Source organism: Montipora foliosa, chromosome 8 (genome assembly GCF_036669935.1).
Source record: "Montipora foliosa isolate CH-2021 chromosome 8, ASM3666993v2, whole genome shotgun sequence".
NCBI lineage: Eukaryota > Metazoa > Cnidaria > Anthozoa > Scleractinia > Acroporidae > Montipora > Montipora foliosa.
In genome coordinates, this window is record NC_090876.1 from 9,710,989 (window position 1) to 9,721,202 (window position 10,214).

The 10,214-nt window shown below is 40.2% G+C and overlaps 2 protein-coding genes across 3 annotated transcripts in view; both read left to right on the top strand.

Moving 5' to 3' along the window:
- The window catches only part of LOC138013136 (ATP-binding cassette sub-family B member 6-like), a 35,072-nt gene extending 34,361 nt beyond the window's left edge, over positions 1 to 711 (top strand). Inside the window, exon 20 of one of the 2 annotated variants that reach the window (XM_068860128.1) lies at positions 1 to 711. This exon is cut by the window's left edge and continues 117 nt beyond it. In XM_068860128.1, the coding sequence (XP_068716229.1) occupies positions 1 to 25 (25 nt within the window). In that variant the 3' untranslated portion in view covers positions 26 to 711. The other variant, XM_068860129.1, reaches the window with a different exon arrangement.
- Positions 712 to 5,852: 5,141 nt separating this feature from the next.
- LOC138012948 (growth/differentiation factor 8-like) lies at positions 5,853 to 7,955 on the top strand. The gene is made up of 2 exons (XM_068859890.1): positions 5,853 to 6,277; positions 6,639 to 7,955. The coding sequence occupies exons 1-2, from the start codon at positions 5,971 to 5,973 to the stop codon at positions 7,430 to 7,432; spliced, it is 1,101 nt and encodes a 366-aa protein (XP_068715991.1). The 5' UTR covers positions 5,853 to 5,970; the 3' UTR covers positions 7,433 to 7,955.
- Positions 7,956 to 10,214: the final 2,259 nt, after the last annotated feature.

Genomic DNA, 10,214 nt, shown 5'->3' on the forward strand with positions numbered 1-10,214 from the left:
CGATGATGGATCCACGACCAAGTAGAAAACAGTTTCGGTGAAAGAAGACATGATCATTTAGTGTCACCAATGATGGCCCACCATAAGGCTTTATTGGGGCTGTTGAGAGAGCTTATCGGTGATTCCTTTTCCAAACTGTCGTGTAATTTGGTTTGCACTAAACGTTCTCATGCACCTTGTTACTCGATAGGTATCGTGCGAGGCTGGCCAACGTTTCTCCCAGCGGGATATCTGTCTCAGTAAAACAAAACATTTATTCTAGTTGATGCCACAAGAGGTTTCGTCTCAAATGGTAGGAAAGATGTTATATTATGCAACGTTCGGAAAAAATCGTTGCATGGTAGCGTGAAGTAGGACCGATCTCTTCTTTTCACAGTGAGTTTGGCAACGAAAAAAAAACTCGAGGTGAGCCGCCAGACAAGTTTCACGGATAATTGGATAATTGCCCAATGTGGCATACACATGCTTTCGACCTGTGTGGTCTTGGTAATTCAGTCCTCAAGACTGCGAGAAAGGGCTCCTAGCAGGTCCATTTGTTTTTTTTGTTCACAGGCTCAGGTTTTGCTTAATACACTTGTTGTGAATATAGGTAGCAGGAGAGTGGTGGCTGAAATAATTATTCCTTCTTTTTGTGTCTTTATTGTTGTTGTTTTTTTTTTTTGCAAATGGTCTGGATAGCACAAGTGTTACTAATATTTTTAAAAATACAACCACACTTTTGACTCTAAGGAACATGTTTCGATGTTTCAAACATCATCCAGGGGCACCCAACGACTATCTGTTCGGAAGACGATTTGAGATCAAGAATTTTCGAAACATTTGTTGTAAAATGTCTTGCTTGCCTGCCTATCCTAGGATTTTCGAACATTGAAAAATGGTAAAATTGCCCATTGTTAACGGATTTTTACCCTAAAAAGGTCACCTAGAATTTTCGGCAGCCCTTTTTCTGGCTGAAATTTTCGAAAAGGTAAGTTTTGATCCTTATAATTTTCGGATTACTAGACTTTCAGCTAGGAAATCCGAACAGATGAAATATTTTTAGGGGATAAAAATATGCCTATATCTACCGTTTAAATACTAAAATACGTTTAACAATGCTATGTTGAAGTGGTTTTGAACTATATTCTCGTTGGGTGCCTCTGATCATCTTCAGCCATAGTAAGTGTAACATTAAAATTTTTACAAGATAATTCGTATATATATATATAACTATCAAGACAATGATTCTTTGTAGATTAAATGCTCGTTACAAGTAATTACGTTGAAACGTAATATGTTTCCCAGTTGGTTAATTGACAAGTCCGTTCAAGGTTATCTTAGAAATGTTACTACAAAAGACGCCCCTAAACATTATGGGTCGATTATTAAAACATAGTTTAGCCAATGTTTAACAAAACCGCGTTCTAAGCCATTTTCAACATTGTCAACAATCATCTAAATATTGTCTGCTGCTGATGGTAACAAGAAGGTTTGGATTCCAGACTAGACAGCAATTTATCTACTTAAAATATACCGCTTATAAACATATTTGGAGGTCCACTGATTGTCTTAAGCCGCGGCCTAAGTTAGACTTTGTTTAATTAACTAGCCCTATGTATCCAACTGCCATTTTTACAAACTACCTTAATCCGTTTCTATTCATCTGATACTAGAAAGAAATTTCATCTATTATCTGCAAGTATTGCAAGGATTTAAATATTAAAGTAATTTTCTCTCCATCCAAACTGTGCAACATTTTCCGTATTCTCTCAAATCACGTGTTGTAGACAAATTTTCTTGTGCGGGCTGTGGTGCTCGCTACGTTGGTGAAACCAACAGGCATTTCTACACACGTGTAAATGAGCACCTTTTCCGGGATAAGAATTCTCATATTTTCAAGCATCTTAGTTTTTCTAAAAGTTGTTCAGGATAATTGTGATGTTTCTTGCTTCAAAATTATTGATAATGCTACCTCTTTCTATTAACTCAAAATCAAGGAGAGCTTCCATATTGAGCGCTTGAAACCCGAACTCAACAAACAAGTTGATCATGTCAGTTTAGCATTACACTTTTTGACTTTTACCGTTATGTCAGTTGTGTTCTCTATAATATTGTTGGTTCGTTTGAATTTTACCTACTTGTAACGAACATTTAATGTACAAAGAATCATCGTATTGATAGTTATGTATATATACTCACTATGGCTGAAGATGTTTGAAACGTCGAAACATGTTCCCTAACTCAAAAGTGCGGTTTTTTTTTTTTTTTTCCAAATTTCATAAATTGGGGTGGTTCTTTGTGGATTTGTTTGCTCAGATCAGGTTAATAAACTCGAGAGAAAAAATTGGACGTTCTCTTTTTCTTTGTCTTCATGTGTCGTATATCAAAGCCCGGTTCCCGGTTAGCGGTTACGATGTCTTGAACGATGAATGGAATTAATTTCCACCGAATTCCAATCTTTCAACAGTCTGGATCTCTCAATGAATCTGACCCACTCAATTTGAAACGCGTAGTTATGGTGTTTTTTTTATCATCGTCGTGTTCTGGAATGTTTTTTCTTTACATTGACACTTGTGGACAAGTTCCAGTCCACCAAAATACTGGAAACTTCAGGCAGAGAATCTAATCGAATAGAATGAAATTTTTATCCGGAATTGCGTGGGTCAAACTATTTCCTCGAAGTAGTTAAAATTCTACTTCCGCTTATCATTGGTTGCTGGGCGTTGGGCTGACCGGCAAGACCATACATTTCAGGAATGATTAACTCAACAACGCCTTTAAATTAACACTTCGAGGGTGACATATACTCATTCAGAAGAATGCGAGGGATTATCATGCAAGTATTGCATTTTCTTTGCAAACTGACTGGTCTGGCCGGCGATTCTTACAAAAGGAAAGCGCCCTTGTAGACTTCAATACAAGTAGGCCTATCGCACTGAGCACACTAGTAAGGTTGAATGGTGGAAGTTTTTCTTGTAGCGTGCAAGCTTAAGACTGCTGAGAACGTCATCGGCCGTCCTAAAGGTCACCACGCTTAGTTTGCTTCTTTGTTCTTGACCTAAATTCTTCCTAACTCTCTCTTGGAAATCTTATTATTTCCCTCCTTAAAATTGCGAGAATGCCAAATCTCAAATCAAATCAACTCATACAGAAATCCTAGGTTAGTTTTTGAGGAGAGGGGAAAAACGGAGTGCCCGGAGAAAAACATACGCCACTCGGAGCAGAGTAGAGAAACACAAACTCAGCCCACATGTGACGCCCAGTCCGAGAAATGAACCCGGGCCACAAACATCTCACCACTGCGCTACCCTTGCTCCCAAATGAATATTCAAATTATGGTCTCCAAACCAATGTGACAGCGAAAGTGTGGTGATATTTTGCAAGCTTGGATAACAAAGATAAAACTACTAGCGCGTAACTGTTAACCGCCTCTTGTGAAGAAAGTTGCCCTTTTGAGTTTCAACGAAATTATTAACTGTCTTCAGGGTAGCACCTCGGCGTTTTTTAAGTTTAAGTCGAGAGGCGTATAGGTCGTTTTCAGCCCGAGCAATTATTCTTGTAAAATGCGTTTAAAAATTTTGAGTCGATCCGCATTTTTTTTATGTAATTTGCCAACGGAATTTTTCATTAATTTTTGGAGATATTCCAAACCATTGCAAAATGGATGTCTGCATGACTTGTCCATCACAACAACAACATGCACATACAGAAAAGAGTTCCATCACGTTTTTTTCCAACGAGGAGTAAATTCTGGTTAATGATCAATTTAAAGTTATTATTCACAAGCGTTGGCCAACAAATTTTTATAAACCAAAACGTGATACGTGTCACGCGCTTATGAAGTTTGGCATGCTAATTTCCTAACTGAAAAAAACATTTATCTCGAACTTGCTGAAGGGATTTTTGAAGGCCGTTTACACGACAGAAAAATTTGGGTCCGGACCCGTCAAAAAAGCGGTACGGACCCATAACTTTTGTAAAGAAACACTGGAGTTTCTGCAGGGCCATAGGCGCCTATGGCCCTGTGGAAACTCCAGTGTTTCTTTACAAAAGTTATGGGTCCGTACCGCTTTTTTGACGGGTCCGGACCCAAATTTTTCTGTCGTGTAAACGGCCTTCAAATCACCGTGAGAAATTTGAAAGCTCAACTTGACCTCAATTGTGTGCTCAGACCACGGTTGTTTAAACGATGGACAGCGCTATTGCGCTATCCAATGGATAGTGACTCGGATTTATCCAGCGGATAGTGTTATCCACCTTTCAAACAACTGGGGCTTGGTTGATATCTTGTATAACTGAAAATAGAGATACTCCAGATGGTAGTTCGCTTCCGCTATACATAAAAGGATGACAATTCCGTCTGAGTCTCTGATTAACTTAAATCTCCCCCGCCTTTCACCGCTATTCTGAGAAAAAAAAATTGGTATTTGTAACTGAATAGCAGGCAAGAATTGAGCTAAAACACAACAATTTTCTTTGATTTTTGGCGAAACAGCACAACTTTCAGCGTCAAGTTTGGTGTTTGTCGTGAACGCTATGCTAAATCGCTGGACACTCTTAAGGGCCGATTTACACGGTACGATTTTGTCGCATGCGACAACGGCTTACGACAAGCCCACGACATGATTTACGATTGTTGTGTACGTCAGAAAAAATGTCGTAGCATTTTAAAACACGTTTTAAAACGCTGCGACAATCGTAAGTCATGTCGTAGGCCTGTCGTGAGCTTGTCGCATGCGACAAAATCGTATCGTGTAAATCGGCCCTAATACAACTGTAAACGCATGCCAAATAGAGGGTGCCCCGTAAGATACAGAACAGAATTCTATGAGTTCATGAATCAGTTTCTGGGGTTGAAGCTGAACTGTTATCAGCCATTTTGCGCTGGTTTGTTAAGTTCTTCATCATAAACGAGGAAAGCTGATTTTCGCGTTGAATATAACCCTTGATTTTGTGTCCAGCAAAGCTAAATTTTCAAGAATAGTTCCAATCGTAATCAATATTCGCTCTCTTTGTCGCTGTTTCATCACCTGTCCTGGCTACTATTACTTTAAATAATCTAGGTAATGGGTTAATTTTCAAATTAACAAAGGTCTTTCTAGATAAATCCTAGCTCCTCGCCACAGACCCTGCAATTTTTAAAGATTTCATGCATCTCCGATCGCGAAATTGAGACGTCGAAGTTCGGCATCCAGTACAATTGTAAAAAAGAGCAATAGGGTCATTCTCCATGATGATGTATGCTCTCTGTCAGATTTTACTGAACGCAGTTTTACTGTTTTGATATGTGAGGTTACTTTGCAACACTCTAATTCATTGATTAATTGACGCAAGAATCAGCACTGACTTAAATAGAAAATGGAATTAATCAGTTATATTGATTCACCTTTATCTTTGTTTTATCAGTTAATGATAGCAGCATCTATATCACAAAGAATAAATAAAGGGACCCGAATGCCAGTAGGTACTGAAATTCTAATGTATAGAGTTTCGACAGTGCGTGCTAAAGATTTCCAAAGGGAGGTCACCTCAATCAGTTTTTTTTTTCCTGCAGATGATTGCATAAAACCTTGTCGTCCACCTACAAGAAGAAATACATCTAAACGCGATGAGAAAAAAGGCGATCACTTTTCGGGAAAAACGTTATTCAATATAAGACTAATAACTGTGGAGGAAACAGTGTTTACTGTCATGCGAAAAACGCTTCTCGGTGAATCGATTTGGAACATTCCTGAAGATAGTAGAAAAGTTTCCTCGATAGTTCTTTCAGATAGCCTGCCCTTTGGATCATAGGTGCAATTGTAAAACAATGCGTTGGAGTGTAGTGTTTCATGGATTGCTACCCTTTATTGTTTTCACAAAAGTTATGAATTGCGACCTTTTTAAGCCCCAATTGCTATAAATATGGAGCCAGCTCCCCAATGAACTGCATTGACAGATCTGCAGCGACATCAGAAACGCCTGCAACGCAGAGAGGAAATTTGTGGAAGAATGAACCAATTGATGATTTCCGCTGTTTTCGCGATCCAATTTTTGCATTTCGCGTCACTGTCAGTTCAAGTCCAGAGAACGAATCTCTCTGACATTGAACAGATTTTACTTCAGTCCTTCAAGGAAAATCTACTCAGGGAGCTGGGACTTCCATCTGCGCCTAACGTCAGTGCTTTTAAGGTTCCCAGGATTCCAAAAATATACAAACACCTAGTCGATGAAGAGAACCGAAGATATATTCACTCCACCAAAGAGCAAGATACTTTTCACGCCAAAACCGAACGAATCTTCCTGTTCCCAGATCAAGGTAAGAATTTTTTTTTTGGTTTGTATAAATCAGATATCATGTTGCTTGAATGAGAGAAAAATAGTCCGTTTTTTTTTCTTGAAAGTCTGGAGTGCCAGACACCTTTTGTTGGCTGCCAGCGCTAATTATTTTTGTACCAACTGAGTTAAACACTTCCTTTGCCCAGTTTACATTTGTTACGGAATTTGCAATCTCCTAATCAACAGTTGAAGACATCGAGTCTTCATTAGCAAATATAGATTGTAGGCATGTATCACTCATCTCCAAGATTTTGTCAGTTGCAATGTTACAATCTGTTAACGGGATAGGGGTATTTGGATCATCGGCTCAGCTTATACTAATTCCTTGGTTTGCGTTTCAGCTGCCACTGTAATCGATCCAGCTGGCGAGCGTTATAGGTTTAAATCCAATGTAAAAAACATCAACTTAGAAATTCGATCAGCAACTTTGTGGTTCCGTGTTTTAAATACTAAAAAACCCGCTGGTAAAGATGGCCACGCGATCCACCAAGTCAGCATTTACAAGTCTTTTAAAAGTTCAGCACTGGAGGGCAGGATTCGACACGGAGACCGTTTCCAGTCGATGCAGTTGAATAGCACGGGGTGGCATTCAGCAGAAGTTAGCGATGTTGTCAAGGAATGGATCTCCGTACACACAAAGTTGAATCTAAGCTTAGCCATCGCTATAAATGGGACCATGTCACTCCAGGTTGGGGGCGTCGACAAGATGGAAGACGAGTGGCGACCTTTTCTGGAGGTAGTCTTAAAAGAGGAGAAACAGTTAAAAAGAAAGCGAAGAAAAGCTGATGAAAATAATGATGAAAATAATGACAATCAGGATTGCGATCCAAATCCGCCTAGGAGCTGTTGCCGACACAGTTTGGAGGTGAATTTTGAACAAATTGGCTTGCCTTTCATTGTCTACCCTCGATTCTATAACATACACGCATGCGCCGGCAGTTGCGCTTCGCATGTTTTCAGTCACGGCTATCAATACAGATCTGAAGCTTTCCGAAGAATGAGTCTCGAAGCACCAATATGCTGCAGGGCAAATGAAACAGCTCCGGGTAGGGTGATGTATTTGAATGACAAAGGATTAGTAAGCGCTCTCGAAATCCCCGATATGCAAGTCTTGTCTTGTGATTGCATAGTGTGACTAGCTCGGTGCTTCGTTTTCATGAGGTCATCTGTTTCGAAAAGAACTCCACTCTAGTTTGGGGACAAGACCTTTTTCCTTTCAGTCAAATCTTGATTCTGTCATCCGAGACAAAATCGTCGAGATATTTTCAAGTTTAGTAGAACGTGTTATCCTCGGTCAGATTTCACTGAGATTTCACTTACAGAATTAGTGGCCTTTCAAGAAGGTGATAGTTCTCTTCGGATCATATTCGGGCATAAACATTGCGCCCCAATCACTGTAGTTGGTCTCCCGGTCGTTGCATCAGAGTTGTTCGACGTAGAATTAAGTCCTTGGTTGGGTAGGGAGGTGTTTCCGATAAAGGGGGCAAAAGGATTGTAGTAGGAAGAACACAGGTTATTTTCCGTGGCTGGACTACTAAGCAAATTTCTAGTTTCTAAAGAAACTGTGGTGCTGCGTGGGTGGAAATGTGAAACAGGAAAATTTGGTTTTATCTAACGTGTTGATAAAGGTTGAATTACCACCGAAAACGATTTGGAAAGCTGACGTTTCGAGCGTTAGCCCTTTGTCAGAGCGAATAGAGGAATTGTGGGTGTTGTTGGTTTTTATGAGGGTGTGGAGGAGCTTTGCCATTGGTGGAAATATGGTAACATGAATTTGTGAATAAATTAATGAAATGAGAGGCGTTCGTTGATTCCGTGAGGATAGAGTGTACCAAGTTCAATTTTTAAGTCTGACAACCAGCCGGGAACTTTCATATGTACACGCGCACGATTCAAAACTTGTCCTTTCGCGCTTTCGCGAACACCTACGAGATGTAGAAAAGAACGACACAGATGCATCAAACCAGTTGAGCTCAGTTGCGCACCATTTTAATCTTTCTAATCATTTCCACAACAACATGACAATTTGCGGCCTATCCATACACCACGGGAACACAGAAAGCCGCAAAAATCTAGAACAAAAATTCATCTTTCAACTAGGTAGGTGTTCGCGAAAGCGGTCCGCAAATATTCTCCATGCTTCGCCTATGTAGGTCTTCTTACATAGTGTACAGGATATGCAATAGATGACATTTGCCGAGATGCATGTAAAGTGGTCAGTGATTTTAACGGATCGATTTGGTCCTGAGATCTTAACCATGTTAGAAATAAAAGGACAAGTTTTGAATCGTACGCGTGTACATATGAAAATTCCCGGCTGGTTGTCAGACTTAAAAATTGAACTTGGTACACTCTATCCTCACGGAATTAATGAACGCCTCTCGTTCCATTAATTTATTCACAAATTCATGTTACCATATTTCCACCAATGGCAAATCTCCTCCACACCCGCATAAAAACCAACAACACCCACAATTCCTCTATTCGATCTGACAAAGGGCTAACGCTCGAAACGTCAGCTTTCCAAATCGTTTACGGTTGTAATTCAACCTTTATCAACACGTTTGGTAAGATGATGGGCCGAATGAAAATAGTGCAAGCACATTTAGATAAACAGTTTGCATTTATTGATAACGTTCATGAAATATGTACTCTCGACTGAGCAACTTAGCTGAGAGCACCGAGTGTAAATGATCTCTTGTTGGTTCTGCGAGTTATTGACTTGTAGCTGGTCTGCGTTGTCTTAGAAATTGAAAACGACATATAAAGCTAGGTTGCCACGGGTGCTATACTTCGCGCGGAGGTCATTGCTCTCGGTGTTGGAAACATGAAAGACATTATGCCTTGAATCCTCTGGTAGGTTTTTATTGGACTAATGACAGTCCCAGACGAAGCCGTTGGCTGAACGATTTAGAAACAACTATTGTGTTAAAAGAATTAAAGATTTAGAAAGCAGTCACTTTATATGAAGCTTATGAAAAGGCTCCGGGGTGAAGAAATTGGCGGGCGAAACGAGACGAGCGCGGATTGGGAATGGAAGGTAAAGAGAGCCGAGTGCGCCTGGGGAGAGTATAGGCGCCTCTTCCTTCCTCCCCAATCCCCTACTCGACTTGCTCCAGTCGCTAGAGCCTTCTCGTTCCGTTTCACTGCGGAGACTGGTTTGAGGCTATCAATCCATCCTCTACCTCTGAAATGACGATTATTGACGAATCCTAATTTCTATAAATTGACTATTATCGTCAATTTAGGACGCTTAGCGCTTGATAGGGATTATGGGAAATGAATATCGATTTTTAAAATCCGAACCCCAATGCCTAAATTCGCCAGGCGCGAAGCTGGGAATGTTCGATTAATAACCATTATATAGACTAACACATCGCTCACTGCCAGAACATTATTGCTCGTGCCCAGGCCGTAGGCCGGACGAACCTTAATCTGCAGCGACTGTTTTTTCTGTCGTCTACAAAACTCATTCCGTCGTATTTGCGCAGGCGCTACCTTTTGTTCCGGTCTCCAAAGCTCGGAGGCTCTGTTGACGAGAAAAACGAATGTTTAGAAAATTATCTCCCACTCCACAAGCACATGTTTTGCAAACAACGAATGTTCGTCTGGTTTGCCTTAAAAGAACCTGCACAGAAGGTCAACATGCATTCGACTATTTCGGATATGCTCAGACAACTTACAAATGTACCCGCCGTTCGCGTTAGTTGATCAGTGGTGAGCTTTGATTACATTTCGCAACGGGTCATTCCACGAACTTCAATTTAGATCAACTGAGATCAGTTGAGCAAATTTTTGAGGGCAAATGACATAAATGCGTCAACAACTTGGCACAAAACTTCGACAAGAACAATTTTGATACTGGTGATTGCGAGCAGTAATTTGACGATAAAGTACAAAGAAGAAAGTGCTAAATA